This window comes from Asparagus officinalis, chromosome 3, assembly GCF_001876935.1.
Source record: "Asparagus officinalis chromosome 3, Aspof.V1, whole genome shotgun sequence".
Taxonomy (NCBI): Eukaryota; Viridiplantae; Streptophyta; class Magnoliopsida; order Asparagales; family Asparagaceae; genus Asparagus; species Asparagus officinalis.
In genome coordinates, this window is record NC_033796.1 from 18562921 (window position 1) to 18580048 (window position 17128).

General features: G+C 39.1%; 1 protein-coding gene across 1 annotated transcript in view; it reads left to right on the forward strand.

The window, feature by feature from the left end:
• Positions 583–17128, forward strand: part of LOC109833241 (external alternative NAD(P)H-ubiquinone oxidoreductase B3, mitochondrial-like) — a 21298-nt gene continuing 4752 nt past the window's right edge. The window contains exons 1-8 of the mRNA XM_020400840.1: positions 583–751; positions 8537–8801; positions 9383–9589; positions 9803–10053; positions 10225–10441; positions 10548–10652; positions 11150–11422; positions 11550–11671. Coding sequence (XP_020256429.1) covers positions 663–751; positions 8537–8801; positions 9383–9589; positions 9803–10053; positions 10225–10441; positions 10548–10652; positions 11150–11422; positions 11550–11671 — 1529 coding nt within the window. The 5' untranslated portion in view covers positions 583–662. The remainder of the gene's footprint in view (positions 752–8536; positions 8802–9382; positions 9590–9802; positions 10054–10224; positions 10442–10547; positions 10653–11149; positions 11423–11549; positions 11672–17128) is intronic.

The window sequence follows — 17128 nt, forward strand, 5'->3', positions numbered from 1 at the left end:
TTGATCTAAACCGTCATGATAATTAAAAATATCTATCTTCGAGAAAAAAAATCCTTAATGTAAATTATATATCAATAGAAATTATCAACATATACTATACTAATAAAGTAAAAACCTAGTTGCATGTTTTTGCCACTTGGCAAATTCTAAGAGCTCTCACATTTCACAACTAATAATTCTTTTTGACTCATTTTTTCATTATCTCATCTTAGTGCACTATACTTCATATCTTGGAAATTCCTAGTCCTCGTCTTTTAAATTTCTATAAATCATATATTTTATTCTCTATTTTAAAAAAGAAAAAACATTTTTATCCGTTATTTTTATCCAAAGATCTAATATACATATAACAATATTAACGTAATCTCATACATCGTAACAACTAATATAATGAATATATATTTACAGCCATATCCTACGAGTTTTTATCATAGGCGTGCGCGAACTCCTAAAACGGCGGAGTGAGAATAGAAGTAATTTATGGACGCTCTTAAACAGCGCCCTAGTGTAGGGTTTCTAGAAGACGCGCGTTCCTACTTATGCTCGCATTACCCATCAAAACCGCTCCTATACCAAGTTTTATTCCTCCTCTACGCCCTCTCTCCGCTCGTCCAATTTATTTTCAGAATTTTCACAAAAAAATTAAAATAAAAAGAAAAACGATGCGGGTCGGTGCTTTCTTCTTCGATCGGGCTTCGAAAGCTCTAAAGAATCCGACGTTCACGAAGCTCGTCGTCGTTTTCACCGTCAGGTCTTCACCTTTCTCTTGCTTTACAATATTTGATCTTTTGGTTTATCTGTATTTGCGTACGTCTGATCGCTTGAAACCCTAGACTGGATACTGCATTTCTATTTTTGGAAATTATACTTTCTGATGTGGAATTTCTTGCTTTTTAGAGGATTTTTAGCGTTTAATTCCTTGGATCTTCACGGTACCGAGAGCTCACACGAGAGTTATAGACACGACGAGAGGGTTTGCGGGAAAAATATAAGTGAAAATTGAATTTCCGCTAGTGATGAAGTTTTTCAAACCCTAGAATTAATGTTACTAACCAAAAGGTGTTAGGATCCAAGCAACTTGGGGAACCCACCCTTAAAAGCTAGCTGTTAAGAGGGAAGAACCAAGCTACTTAAATACCCCATCAAGTTTTCCATTTTACTCGATGTGGGACTTTAGGCAGCCCATACTATCCAAGTCCCTAACATAGCACCGCCCCTGAGAGCCGACGTCCCGGCGGCTGCACTCTATGATGCTTCACTCGGCGTTGCTTCACTCGGCCTTTCTGATCAGCCCCTCTACCGGTCAGCCCCTCCACAGGTAGCCCTTTTCGTGACGCCGACAACAGCTCTGATACAAATTGTTAGGATCCAAGCAACTTGGGGAACCCACCCTTAAAAGCTAGCTGTTAAGGGAGAAGAACCAAGCTACTTAAATACCCCATCAAGTTTCCCATTTTACTCGATGTGGGACTTTAGGCAGCCCATACTACCCAAGTCCCTAACAAAAGGAGAACGTTGCCATTTTGTTTTAGTATCTGTTTTCTAGTTTGAGCATTTAGGAAAAGATTTGTTCGTATCTATCACAGATTACCCTGTTAAAACAGACAACTGGAGGGTTTGTACACAGTCTGCTCCCCTGTATGTGAAATTTTCTTTTTGGTTGTGTTTGGTTCGACTGAAATTGGAAGAAAGGAAAAAAAAGTGAGAAGAAAAATCACAATTAACTGTTTGGTTTGAAAGAAAAGTAAAAAGAAAAAGGAAACGGGAGAAATTTGGAAGGAAAATGGATTGCATTTTCCTCATTCTGTTTCCTCACTGGGACCTAGTGAAAGCTGGGGAAAATTTCATCGGGATGAAGGGGATAGAGGAAGGGGATGAACTCCCAAGGCATACTCATACGCCGTCACCCATTTTGTTTGTCACCCAATTGATTTTATGTGGGCCCCATATGGCATAGAGAAACGACTATCTTCCTATGTAGGTTTGCTATAAATTAAAAAAAATATCAGTCCCTTGCATCTTTCATTGCTTGAGCTGAGCTCAAATGATTAAATTTTTACCATCTCCTCAAAAAATTTAAGTTAATTCAGAATTGTTCTATGCAGTCATTGAAATTGCCACTAAGTCCCAATTCTAATAGATTGTTTCAAACTAATCTCTCAATTGTTACTTTTACTCTTTAATTGTGGGGACTAACTTCACAGTTCATGAGAATAAAGCGGTCTACAAGCAATTTAAATGAGTTGAAGGACCAATTTTAAAACCACGTAAGAATTTAAGGACCTAATAGCAATTTCAATGAAATGAGATACTCATTTCAAAATATGAAAGATGTAAGGGACTGATATTGGAAATAAAAACTTATTATAAAATTTTGTGAGCACGGGAATATAGTCATTTACTAAACATAGATCTTTTCTTATAAAGGACCAAAAACACTAGTATTGATTTTTATATAGAAATATAAATTTATAAAAATTACTAATATATAGTTTGTACATAACATAAGTTAATTGTAGTTGTTACCTTGGTTTTATTAAACTATTATTATTTTCTTTCCAATTTTTCTTTTCAATTCTCCTCCTAACCAAACAACAAAGAGATTCTTTTTTTTTTACTTCATTTTCTTTTCTTTTCTCTTTCAATTCCATTTTCTTTTCCATTGTTTTGTCTCAAACCAAACACAGCCAGAGTATACATGTCCAGAAATTTATTAATCAGAATAAATATTAGTTTTCTATTAAAAAAGAGAAAATAAGAAAAGAGAGAGAAAAGAGAGAAATACAAAAGGAGTATACGAATACAAGGATACGAATAAGATTTACCAGAAAAATATGGTTGGGATCTATGAATCTAGTTAGCACGCCTTTTTGAGGCAATTGTACTCCAGTGTAAGTCAATATTGCCACAATCTGATAACATGAGTGTTTGCATCTCTAAATTTTTATGGAACAAGTTGTGCGCGGAAGCCAATTGTTTTGCTTCAAGGAACTAAACACAAACGCCGAGAGAGAAAGCCAAACAATGCAAAATAACGGCACAAACACAAACAACCAATTTTAACGTGGTTCGGCAAGTTGCCTACGTCCACAGGGCAAAAAGAGGAGTACAAACTGAAATTATAAATTACCCGAACTTACCAATTAATCTCACCAACAAATCTCTAATTCTCTCTAAACAAAACCCTAACCAATAGCTCAAAAAATACTTCTTTTCTATGCTCCAAATATCCCCAATTCTATCACCAATCAAAGCCAAAAAAACTCTAAAACGTGTGTTGGTATTTATACCAAATACAAATCCCAAACAGAGCAGGAAACCAAGCCCAGGCCCAGACCCGACACACGGTCGACCGCTGCTATAGTCGCGGTCGATCGTGACCAACGACAGAAACTAAAAATCTATTATAAGGTCTCGCGGTCGACCACCGTGCCAACCAAGTGGTCGACCGCCAAAAGTCCATAGACTTTTTCCTGTACTGTGCACGTTTGCGGTCGACCGTCGCGCCACTTGCGATCGATCGTGAAACTTTCAAATGTCTGTCAGCTTCATTTTTCCTGATCTTCTCTAATATTTTTATCGTTTTTATAATTCTTCACCTCGGCGAAGTTTCCCCAAAACTGAGCCGACACCAACCAAACCAAATGTCCCTCTTGTTGCGTCCAGTACGAAGTGAAAACAAATTTACGACAACGGACTCAATCCACAACAAGTCGAAACTCAAATAGAAATGTGATCACTCTTCAAACGTTGGTATCAACTCACCAAATTGGCTGCATCATAAAATGTTTGTCTATGTATCCTCTTGCCTAAGAAATCAAGCCTTCACGTAGTTTACCCAACGGCCTCCAAAGACCCTCAATAAAATAGAAGAGTTATTAACTCTTCACTAACAAATCTGCGGCTGATAGCTCTCTCAATGGCCCCAAAATAAAACAAACTAAACACCTCTAACTGAGATGAACAGACAGCCATATCCAAATCGAAACTATATCCACCAGCTACACTCGAATCAACCAACTCATCATCTGCATCCAAATCTAAATGATTCCCAAACTGTGTCACCTCACCTGGAATCTCAAACGATACAGTATGATCTGAAGTATGTGGAGTAATCTCCATCAAACATGAAGTAGCACCACCATCTACAAGCTGCGATATCCCAACGATTTGATCAATACTCTCCACCTGCCGAGAGTCAAAAGTAACATACTTGCTCAGAACAAAATCAGAGTCTCCCAACTGATAACCAAACGAGCTTCTGTATCCCAAATATGCAATCGGATCAAATCTCACATTCTCGATGTGACCAAATATTAGGCAACCAAACATGCGATGTAACCTAAAATCTGAAGTAGCTCCATCAGGTCTAAAATCTTCACTCATAGCAGTCGGCAACCGATGACTAAGATGACCTAAATATATCGAAGTTTCAAAACTCCTCTGTAACCCAATGCTCGACAACCCACGTCGATCCTCCTCCAGCAAGGAAAGATCCATCAAAACTATCATTGTATGCACGAAAAATTGCGAGACAATCGAGAATTGAATCTGTGTTATTCTCTCTAACTGACTTAGAAAAAGAATGATTACAATCCTCTCAATATAACTTCTCTTTATCAGTTCCCCGATTTACAAAAGAGGGAAGAATGAAACCCTCCCTTTGTTTAAAACTGAGTTCTTTCTTTGTGACGATGGGGGTTTGAATCTTGTATCCCGTTGACGATCCGAGCACTTCAACTTTACGGGCCGTTGGTCTCTTCTCCTTGACTTGATGCCTTAAGAGAATTTGCGAGACAAGTTTATAACCCCAGCCGAGTTTGAGAACTCTCTGTATGAGTATCAAGAACTTGCAAGACAAGTCCGGAATTCTACATGAGTTTGGGGGAACTTGTTTGAACATGTTAGAAACTCTCTGTAAGAGAGTTGAGAACTCTAGCCGAGTTTGAATCCCAAGAAGGATTGATTTTAGAGAAGGGATGAACCTCCAAGAGAACTAACCCAAATGGGTTTAAAGAGCAAGCCAAAAGCTTCAAGAATGCTCCAAGAATCCTCTCCAAGAAGCCCTTTTGATGAAGATGACCTCCTCTTTTTTTGGGCCCCTTTTCTCCTCTTTAATCTCCTTTGTTCAGCCCTATTTATAGGGTTATTAAGGGGTAAGGTACCCCTTAACAGGCCCTTAACAGGCCCTTAACTGTGCTCATACCTTAATGGGACAGTTCTGAAAATAGTCCCTAAGTCAAAATACAATGGTCGCGTTCTAGAGAAAGGGACGCGGGTGAACTCTGCGTCTGGCGACCTCTGCCTGTGAGCTTGGCAACATAGGGCGACCTCTGCGTTTGAGATCTGAAAGCGAATGCCGACCTCTGTGTTTGGGATCTAGAACGCATGGCGACCTCTACGTTTGAGCTTGGCAACGCGGGTACGATCTCTGTGTTTGGGATCTGGAACGCATGGCGACCTCTGCGTTTGAGATCTGGAACGCATGGTGACCTCTGCGTTTGAGCTTGGGAATGCGGGTGTGACCTCTGCGTTTGAGATCTGGAACGCATGACGACCTCTGTATTTGAGATCTGGAGCGCATGGCGACCTCTGCGTTTGAGCTTGGCAACGTGAGTGCGACCTCTGCGTTTGGGATCTGGAACGCATGGCAACCTTTGCGTTTGAGCTTGGCAATACGTGGTGACCTCTGCACTTGAGATTGGCAACGTGAGTGTGACCTCTGCGTTTGGGATCTGGAACACATGGCAACATCTGCGTTTGAGCTTGGCAACACGTAGTGACCTCTGCGCTTGAGCTTGGCAACGTGAGTGCGATCCTTGCATTTTGCCTTGGAAGTGCAGGGTGACCCCTGCGTTTTGAGCTTCTGGGACGCGGAAAAGGGTTTCCACTTTTGGATTTGCAGAGATCGTCAATTGTAATCTCTTTTTTTGACTTTTGTACAAATTATCATCTTGTAATCTTTACACCTGGCCCTTGTGGAATGTGAGAGTCATCAATTTGTAACTCTCGCATGTTGCTGTGAAAGTCTTCACATTGTAACTTTCATTGACTGTTGCGAAGGTCGTCAGATTGTAACTTTTGTTTGTTGACATAAATGACGTCAGATTGTATCTTTCGTCATCTGTTGTTTTGTGGGGATCGATTATCTGTAGTAATTTTTAGACAGCCTACAGTTATCTCATCTCGTCGCCCCAATGTTTCCTTTCCAATGAAGTGTCTCAAACTGCCGTGAGCTTAGCACAAATATAAGAAAGAACCCATACTAAAAACAGAATGACATGTAACCTTTCTGCCAATACACTTCCTCCATAGTCCATATGTTGTTGACTTCTAGGACTTCACACCAACGGGACTTGATTACAACCCACCAATGCCTAGAACAGTCCCTAACTACGGAAGCCAAATACTGATTACCTCTCAATGATACCTCCTTAGAAGGCCCCTAAATGCCTAAATGAACACCACCTAAAAGACCTCTCGATCGATGGATAGAAGTGCCAAACTCTGCCTCGGTCTTCTTTCTCATACAAATGTACTCAAAGAACTTCAATCTGCAGGTTAAAACACTCCTTAATAATCCATGCACAATATCAATACTCGAATATCACAGCCTCAAATCCTTCTTTCTCAGTCATCTTTCTCAAAGCACCAACAAACCAATACGGAACAAACTAAAAGAAAATAGATCCAAACTACGAGAAAGGTAGATTTTTACCTTCAACCGAAACCCTAACAAGAGTCTCTAAAAAATCTCACATTCAACACGATAGAAGACAAGATCCACAATAGTAAAAATCTCACCTTGACCACCAACTGAAACCCTAGACGAGCTTCCAAAGTGATCTACTCCTCCACCTAATCCCCAAGCGTAGGCTGGAGCTCTGATACCACTTGTTGTGCGCGGAAGCTAATATATTGTGCTTTGAGGAACCAAACACAAACGTCGAGAGAGAAAGCCAAGCAATACAAAATAACGACACAAACACAAACAACTAATTTTAACGTGGTTCAGCAAGTTGCCAACATCCACCGGGTAAGAACGGGATGGGGTTTTCACAAATAGAGAAGAAGAGTACAAACTGAGATTACAAATCACTCGAACTCACCAATTAATCTCACCAACAAATCTATAATTCTATCCAAACAAAACCCTAATCAATAGCTTAGAAAATACCTCTTTTCTGTGCTCCAAATATCCCAAATTCTATCATCAATCAAAGTTAAAGAAACCCTAAAACGTGTGTTGGTATTTATACCAAACACAAATCCCAAACATAACAGAAAACTAAGTTTAGGCCCAGACCCGACACCTGGTCGACCGTCGTGCTAGTTGCGGTCGACAGTGGCTAACGATAGAAATTAAAAATCCATTACAGGGTCTCGCGGTCGACCGTCGCGCCAGCCGACGCGGTTGACCGCCAAAAGTCCAGAGACTTTTTCCTGTGTTGTGCACGTTTGAGGTCGACCGCCGCGCCACTCGCGGTCGACCGTGAAACTTCCAAATGCCTATCGACTTTATTTTTTCTAATCTTCTCCAATGTTTTCGCCGTTTCTACAAAACACTCTATTGACGTTCATTCCAAATGTAGAAGGACATTTGACAGGAGATTCACAAGCTTAATTTCCCGAAGTATGAAAGCTGGCGGTGAGAAAGTGCATTGGAGCAATGATTGACTAGACTAGTATCTCATATGCAAGAAGTATATGAGGAAAAGGATATGGATATTGTTCTTGGGATTGTTGTCCCAAAAGGGGCATTTAACATAATGTGACAAACTTATATTGAATAAAAGAAACAAATTATGGTTCTGTTCAACAATCATGAAACATTAAAATAACTGAACGTATGCGTGTTTATTATCAAAAAATATGACTATTTTTCTGCCTTTTCTCAAAGATCTAGGAATGTATATTTGAAGGACTAGATAAAAGCATGATCTGGATGCATTGGACGTGTCTAGTACATAAAACATAACATGGAAGTTGGATGTCTCCTTAAGTAGATAAGTTGGGACAAGAAACAAAATTCTTCATTAGATGGATTATTGAAGTGGATGTATTCGGATGTGAACTATCTTCTCTCATATTTCTGTATATGGTGCAAATGAAGTGCATCCTTGCCCTTTAAAGAAGTATATTCTAATCACTGATATTGCACATCATAGTATGCAATTCAACACTTTGGTAAAAAAGTACTTCATCGGGCTAAGACTTCCAATTAATCACAAAATTTCAAATTTTCTGTCTGGAGTTATTCTTTTGTAGTTAGTATGTTTCATGCATTTCATATCTTGTACGAGATATCATCTCTGTCTGTAACTTAGATTGGTTCAACCCCCTTTAGCTTCAGTTTATCAGTAAGTATAAAGCAAACTGCTATCAGAATACCCTTCCACACACAAAAAAAAAAAAAGAAAAAAGGGAAAGAAAAACTTAATGAGGTTATCTTGATTAAGACATGATATAAACCAATGACTTTTTCAATTTGGCTTATTATTGTTTCTAACATCGTAGCTTGTATTCTCCTTTGCAGTGGCGGAGGACTAGTGGCATATGCTGATTCCAAGTCAGACATTGGTTCTGAATTATCTCAAGCATCTAACAGGAAGAAAGTTGTAGTTCTTGGAACTGGTTGGGCAGGGACCAGTTTTTTGAAAACTCTAGATAGTTCCTTGTATGATGTACAAGTGATATCACCTCGTAACTATTTTGCATTTACCCCTTTGTTACCAAGTGTCACATGTGGAACGGTGGAACCACGTAGTATTGCTGAACCAATCCGTAATATCATAAAAAAGGTATGTTTTTTCCCCTTTTACTGCCTTCATAAAAATCTTGATTATATTGATGAATTACATGTAATAAAACTATAAGATTGTGTAAAATAATACAAACTTAATAAAATTTGAAGATGGAGATTGTAGTGAACTAATACAAGTTCAATGGAAGTTCAAGATGGCGGAAAGTAAGACAAGTTCATGTTATTCTGTTGTACTTGACCAGTGTCTTAATCTATTGCTTGTGGAATCTGGTAATAGCTGAGTAAACATGCCTATGGATACTATGACCATTGGCCGTAAAGATAATGAGATAAGTCTTTTTATTGGTTATTAATTTGATTCTTCACAGGATACTTATTTTACTGTCAACAACTTGGTTCTTAAGTTTGTAATTTTTCATGCAATCTCGTTACGCCTTAATGATACAAATCATTGTTACATGCACACACACACACACAAACACGACAGACAAGTCATTCAAATCCAAACCCACATGCTTATATGCTAATTCTAGATTATTGTTCTTGTGGTTTGGCGTTTCTTTATAGGAATTTTATTTATGTATGAGCTTGACAAATTTCATGTTATTGTTTTGACAGAAAAAGGCAGACATCAAATTCTGGGAAGCTGAATGTTTTAAGATCGACCCAAAGAGCAAGAAGGTTCATTGTCGATCTAATATAGGGACAAACTTAGATGGCACTGGCGAATTTGCAGTAGATTATGACTACTTGGTTATTGCTATTGGAGCTAGGCCAAATACATTCAACACGCCTGGTGTGACTGAGAACTGCCATTTCCTAAAGGTGCATTTTTATTTTTAGCTGAAAAAAATAAAAGAAAAAACATTATATTTTGGTACTAATCGTGTTATATAATACTAACTGTGTTTTGTTTCCACTAGCTTGACTTTTGTATGACATTTGTGTATCGTCCATTCTTTTGTTTACTATACATTCTTATATAATTCATCCATCATCAATCAATGATGTCCTTCAACAGACTGTAACTTTGTGCAGGAAATAGAGGATGCTCAAAGAATTCGGAAAAGTGTGATGAACTGCTTTGAGAAGGCAGCTCTACCTAATCTTAGTGAAGAAGAGAGGAGAAAAACTCTACATTTTATTGTGATTGGTGGAGGTCCGACTGGGGTAGAGTTTGCAGCAGAACTCCATGATTTCGTTTCTGAAGATTTGGCTAAGCTGTATCCTAACATTCGAGATCTAGTGAAAATATCATTGATTGAAGCTGGTGATCATATCTTGACGATGTAAGTGTTTTGCCTTAAATAATATGATTTCAATGCATCGCATCTTTTGTTGTATTTCACTTTCTAAAATAATATTCTGGAGGATATCCTCCTGAATTCTGTCAAAGAAAACATACTTCGCGTATTATCAAGTCATGATTTAAACTGGTTATTGTATGTCTTGTTGTCTAGGTTTGACAAGAGGATTACTCAATTTGCTGAAGAGAAATTTCAAAGGGATGGCATTGATGTGAAAACAAATTTCCGAGTCGTCAAGGTTTCTGATAAGGCCATCACGATGACAAATCCATCAACAGGAGAAATTTCTGTGCCTTACGGGATGGCAGTCTGGTCCACTGGCATTGGTACTCGCCCAATCATATTGGACCTTATGAAAGAAATTGGCCAGGTCCTTCTATACTCACAATCTTTTCGTATTTAAGATTTGTTTGTGAATACTAGTGCTAGGTAAACGTTTTTATATTTTCTTAATCATAATGTTTTCTTTTGTTCAGGCTGGTCGGCGTGTGTTGGCAACTGACGAGTGGCTTAGAGTACTTGGAAGTGATGATGTGTATGCACTTGGGGATTGTGCCACTATAAACCAGCGGAAGGTCTTGGTATGGGAAAAAAAATCAAACCATTTGCATGCTGTGTTGATGATCATTTTTAGCTAGTATCTGTTTTCATTTATTAACCTATAATTCGTATCGTAGAAGAACATCCTATATTTGTAGATTCAGCTAGAAAGAGTGGATCATGTACTACATCTGGCTCAGATGTTCTTGCTAATAAAGGAATTTATAATTTGCTTTCTTTTTTCAACAATTCATCTATCTGAGAGAGTTGGCACAAACCGGAGGTTAAAGACAGAACATGTTGGATAGGATATTATATAATTTAATAATGATGGATATATTTGTTGACATGATTTATTAGTCTAGTTTGCTGCCTTAAGGATTTGGCAGAAATATGTCCCTCTTCAAAAAATTATCCCCGTGTGTTCTGTCCTAATTGTTTGTATATGTGATATTTCCTAACTGTTGCTACGTAATGTCCCCCAAGATGGTTACTCTGCAATATTTTAATTAGCATTTGCTTACTATTCTGTTTCCAGGAAGATGTATCGTCAATTTTTCAGAAAGCAGACAAAAACAATTCGGGAAAATTGACCGTTAGAGAACTCAAAGTTGTTTTAGATGATATAATCGAAAGATACCCTCAGTTGAAACTCTATCTCAAAAGCAAGCAAATGAAAGATATTTTGGATCTCTTGAAGGATTCTGATTTTAATCCTGAAGGTGAATCTGTTGAACTGGACATAGAGCGTTTTAAGAGAGCCCTTGCAAATGTGGATTCACAAGTCAAGATGCTTCCTCCAACAGCTCAGGTCAGTTTATGATGATAAGTATTCCATGTAACTGGACTAAATAGGTGTTTGTATCTAATGGTTTAAATTCCATTAGCAGTAGGTGATGATACATTCTTTATGCTTTTCATGTTAAATGATGCTTTAGGTTGCGGCACAACAAGGAACTTATCTTGCCAAATGCTTAAACAAAATGAAGCAATGTGAAGAAAATCCTGAAGGTCCTCCTCGTATTAGAGGACAGGGACGTCATCGATTTCGCCCCTTCAGGTACTTGTTCTATCTTTCCCCTGTTTCTTCTTGGATGTGTTTCACCTATGATTCTGGTCAGTTTTCCATCTTCTTTGTGACCACTTCTAATTTTGGTTAATTTGTCTATGTTCTACAACCTCTGAGATTTACATAGTACTAGTTGTTTTATATCAGCCCAGCTATTACTTGTGTGTCGGAATTAGAAGTTACTACTCTTGCGTAGCTATTGGCTTCCATAGCATTAACGTCATCTGAGTGCATGATATTGGTGCAAGATGCCATCTAATATAATGTGTTTCTGGTATTTGTCTAATTGCAGTATGGTTGTCAATGGTTGTTCTCTAGTGTGAAGTTCAGTGTCGAGTTTTATTGTGAGCTTCAAGTGTGGTTTCTATTGTGAGTTAATCACTCGACATTTCAAAATAAAAAGATAATTGGGTGACATACATGTTACATACCTGCAGTGTTTTAAATATCGGCCGACATGTCGGCCGACATGTCGGATTTAGGGTCCAGCCGACACGATATGAAGATTTTCAATGCGTATTGTGTTTTTAGGGTTCATGTCGGATATATCGGGGGATATGTCGGATATGTCGGGCGGATATGTCGGGTGATATGTCGGTTATGTCGGCTGATTTTTTAATCTGAAAAATTAGATGGTTTTTTAAATTTTTTGGTTATGTTTGTCTAATCAGGTTTGAGTTTAAATTCTTGATTATCTTAATATTACTTTCAAAGACAAAAACCGATAAGTTAAGGGAAATGGAAAAAAGATCGAAGTAATATCCGTCTCTTATCTTCTCTCTCCTTCGACATCTCATCGATCTCTTCTCCGAGCTCTTCCTTCGACATCAATATCGGGCGATCTTCTCTCTTCTTAACCGCTAATATCGAATTTCTCACCTCTTTCCTTCAACATCAACCCTAAGCATCATAAGTTATTTACTCTTTTATATGTTTAGACAATAGAATTTTTTAAGTGTATTTAGATTTTATTTATGATATTTATATTACACATATGCACACCATCCGATGTGGCAATCCGATATTTTTTTCATGTCCTCCGATATATCCCTGATTTCCGCTATCCGACATGAATTTTAGCCGTCCGACTTGAACCCGACATCCGACATTTAAAATCTTGCATACCTGCACCAATTACTTAGTTTAGAAAGAGTGGACTCCAAAATAATGCACAGGAAGGCATGTTTCTGCTTTGGTATCAGTTAATGATCTCTCAAGCTCAACAAACTCCACAAACCTCCTTTTCTACAACAGACCTTTATCTCATACTTTTGGCTAAGTTCTGTGAACACTCTTCTGTTACTTGGCTCTGTTGAGGACCATCTCCTTGTTTCACATCTATTGGCATCCTTCTTTTTGCCTTCATCCATATTCTTTTAGACCACCTCGTTGCCTTTGTGTTAGTATCGGGTGTAGACACAAACCGTCAGGCGGGCCACTGGCGAGCTCAGGCGAGGTCGAAGGCAAGGTCAGGCGAGCTCGAGCGGGCTTCAGGCGAGGTCCAGGTTTAGCTGCAGGCGAGGTCGGCGCTTCAGGTGAGCTCGAGCTCCTGCAGGCGAGGTCGAACCTCATTGCAGGCGAGCTCCTCCAGGCGAGGTCAAACCCCCTTGCAGGAGAGCTCGAGGGCTTCATCCGAGGTCGATGCTGACAAGCGGAGTCGAGAGCGGGCGAGCTCGATCCATGCGAGCTCAAGCGAGGATCTGCAGACTGCAGGCGAGCTCCAGCGACATGTTGTCGCCAGCTTGTCGCTAGAGTTTCCCTATAAAAGGGACACCCAGAGAACCTCTCTCAGTGGCTTCTTCTTCTCTCTCTCTCTCTCACGCGATCTCTCTTCTCTAGCGGCGGCGTCCCTCCTTTTTTTCTCCTGCTCTTCTCTTTCTCCAGCTCGATTTTGAGGGATTATTCAAGAAGGTAATAGTTGATTTTGAGGGAGAGAATTAAAGAAGAGAATTATTATTGTAACTACAGTAATAATTAGCATTTATTGAGAGATCTCAAATTTGAGATCTGCTCTTGCATTATATTTTTTTGATTAATAAGAAATTAATTGTGTGGCTCCCGAGGACGTAGACAAGTTTGCCGAACCTCGTAAATCTTAGTGTATTTTTTTATTCTGTGTTTCTTGTTGTTTTAGGGGTTTAGCGTAGCCCCGGGTATTCCCCAACAACTGGTATCAGAGCCTGAAACGATCTAGAGGAAGTCAAATTCAAGTGGGAGCGATGGCCGCAGATGAAGAAAATATGAGATTAGAGAAGTTTGATGAATCAGATTTTGGATTCTAAAAAATACAAATAGAGAATTATCTATATCAGAAAAATCTGTATCAACCTCTCTCAGGGAAGAAGCCGGAGGGTATGAAGGAAGAAGATTGAAATCTTCTACACAGAAATGCCCTCGGGGTTATTCGTTTGACGTTAACCCGCAATATTACTTTTAACATTGCAAAGGAAAAGATCACGACGGTTCTTATGGCAACGCTCTTAAATATGTATGAGAAACTATCAGTCTTAAACAAAGTTTATTTGATGAGACGGTTATTCAATCTACGAATGACAGAAGGTACGGTAGCACATCATCTTAATGAACTCAATACAGTCACGACCAATTGAGTTCAATTGATATTGAGTTTGATAAAGAAGTACGAGCGTTGATCCTTTTGTCTTCCCTACCGGAAAACCGGAATGCTACAGTCACATATATGAGTAGCTTGTCGGGAAACAACAAGTTGAAGTTCGATGATATTCGTGATCTGGTTCTCAGTGAGAAGATTCGACGGAGAGAGTCGGGTGAAGCTACAACCTCTTCAGTATTGCATACAAAATCAAGAGGTAGAAATTCAACCAGAGAAAATAAATCAGAGGATAGGAGGCCCAAATCCAGGAATCCCAGCAGCTCGAAGGCTATCGAGTGTTGGAAGTGCGGGAAAACCAAGCACTACAAGAATCAGTGTAAGAGTGCACAGAACGAGTGGGAGGCAAAGGCAGATGCAAATGTTGCTTCCACCTCAGGAGGAGATGATGCATTGATGTGATCTTTGGAGAGCAAGGAGGAGTCTTGGGTGTTAGACTCTAGAGCATCATTCCATGCTACTTCTCAGAAAAATTCCTCGAGAAGTGTATCCCGAAAAACCTTAGAAATGTATACCTTGATAATGATCAACCATATGCTATTATTGACATAGGTGTAGTGAAGATTAAGTTGATTGGGTCAAATATGGGAGCTGAAGGATGTCAGGTATATTCCCGACCTAAAAAAAACTTAATCTCAGCAAGCCAACTGGCTAGTGAAGGCTACACTATGACTTTCCAAGGTGATGATTAGAGGATTTCAAAAGACACAATGACGATTGCCCGAGGTAAGAAAACTGGTACCATGTATATGATAGCAGATGCACGTTGTTTGATCTTAGTTGTAGCAGGCGATGAGACTTTAAGGCTGTGGCACCAGATACTCGGTCATATGAGTGAGAAGAGGATGAAGATCATGCACACAAAGGAAAAACTCCTAGGTCTAGAATCAGTTGAATTAGACATGCGTGAAGAATGCATATTTAAAAAACAGAAGAGAGTCAGCTTTCAGACAAGTGACAGAACCCCCAGGAAGGAGAAGCTTGAGCCTATTCACTTAGATGTTTGGAGACCAATAACCATCACGTCCATTGGTGGGAAACATTACTTCGTGACTTTTATCGGTGATCACTCTCGGAAAGTATGGGTATACTTTATGAAGCATAAGTCAGAAGTGTTGGAAGTTTTCAGGAGATGGGAAGCAATGGTTAAGAATAAGATCGGTCTGAGAATAAAGAAACTTAGAACAAACACAATAATGGTGAGTATGAAGACACCAGAATCAAGGAGTTCTACTATGAGCACGGGATCAGAATGGAGAGAACCGTGCCTGACACACCTTAGCATAATGGTGTGTCTGAGTGCATGAATAGAACGTTGACAGAGAGAACCAGAAGCATTCGGATGTAGTCAGGTCTACTGAAGCAGTTCTGGGCAGAAGCAATCAACGCAACAGTTTATTTGATCAACTGAGGTCCATCGGCTCCATTAGAGTACAGAATATCATAGGAGGTATGGTGCGAAAAGGATATAAATCTCTCACATCTTAAAGTTTTCGATTGTGTAGCTTATGTGTATATTAGTGATCAAGGCAGGAATAAACTTGATCCCAGGTCTAAGAAATGCACATTCATCGAGTATGGTGAAGATGAGTTTGACTACCGCATTTGGGATAACAAAAACAAGAAGATGATCAGGAGCAGAGATGTGATATTCAACGAGAAGGTAATGTACAAGGACATGCACAAGACAGATGACTCAGAGAGTGAGTCAACATTTGTAGATGCAGATGATGTCTCGAGTAACCTCTCGGAAGAACCCAATGCAGAAGGTCCTTAGCTAGAAAAACCTATTGGACAGAACAGTGCGCAGGAGCCCGACGCCAGGATTATTGAGACGCGCGCCCTGGGCGTGTCCCGGGCGCGGGGCGCTTCGGCCTGGGGGAAATGCGCCCTGCACGCGAGGCGGGGCGCTGCACGCAGCGAGGCGCGCGCCTCGCGTGCGCCTCACGCGCGCCTCACATGCGCCTCACACCTGCGTTATGTAACATACTCTCTTTTATTTTTTTTAAAATAATTTACATAATTATATATTTATATCATGTAATATATTCTTTCTTACTAGTTGCTAATCTATTTTTATCTTTTCATGTTTAACCTATAAAAAGGAAACAATAATTAGTAATTTAGTATACTTGTTTGCTAATTGTAACTTCCTTCTATAATTAGCATGCTAACTAGCAAATTATGAATAAATAAATATGTAATTGTTACATTCATTCTTCATCTTTTTATGCTAAGTAGCAAATATCAATTAAGAATACTAACTAGAAAATTATGAATAGTCATGTTTGTTAATTATATTTCTTAGTCTTTTTATGTGACAATTTATAAACATATGCTCATAATTGTTAATCACTTAATTTGATGATTTAAATACATGTTTCTTGTATCTTTTTTGTTACTTTAAAAATCCAGTTAGCATAATTTGATGATTTAAGTTGATATTCTCATAATTTTGGATATAGGTAACTAATATGTTGCTTATATGTTTCTGTCTTATGATGTTGGTAAATATTAGTTTGAGTTATGCGTTTTAATTAGTGAGGCGCGCGTCTCGTTGTGCGCCTTGCGCATGGTGCGCGTAAGGGATCTTTGCGTTCCGTATTGCGCCTTACGTCTCGATAACACTGTCCGACGCACCAACTCCGATATTGAGAAAATTTTCTCATCCTCCTATGCCTAACAACAGATGCATGAATTATATGTTGCTGACAGATAGAGAGAAGCCTGAAAGCGATGATAAAACTTGTCAGAGTGGAGATGCGAGCAAGTGAGAGCTTACCATGAAAGAAGAGATAAAATCTCTGATCTCCAACTAG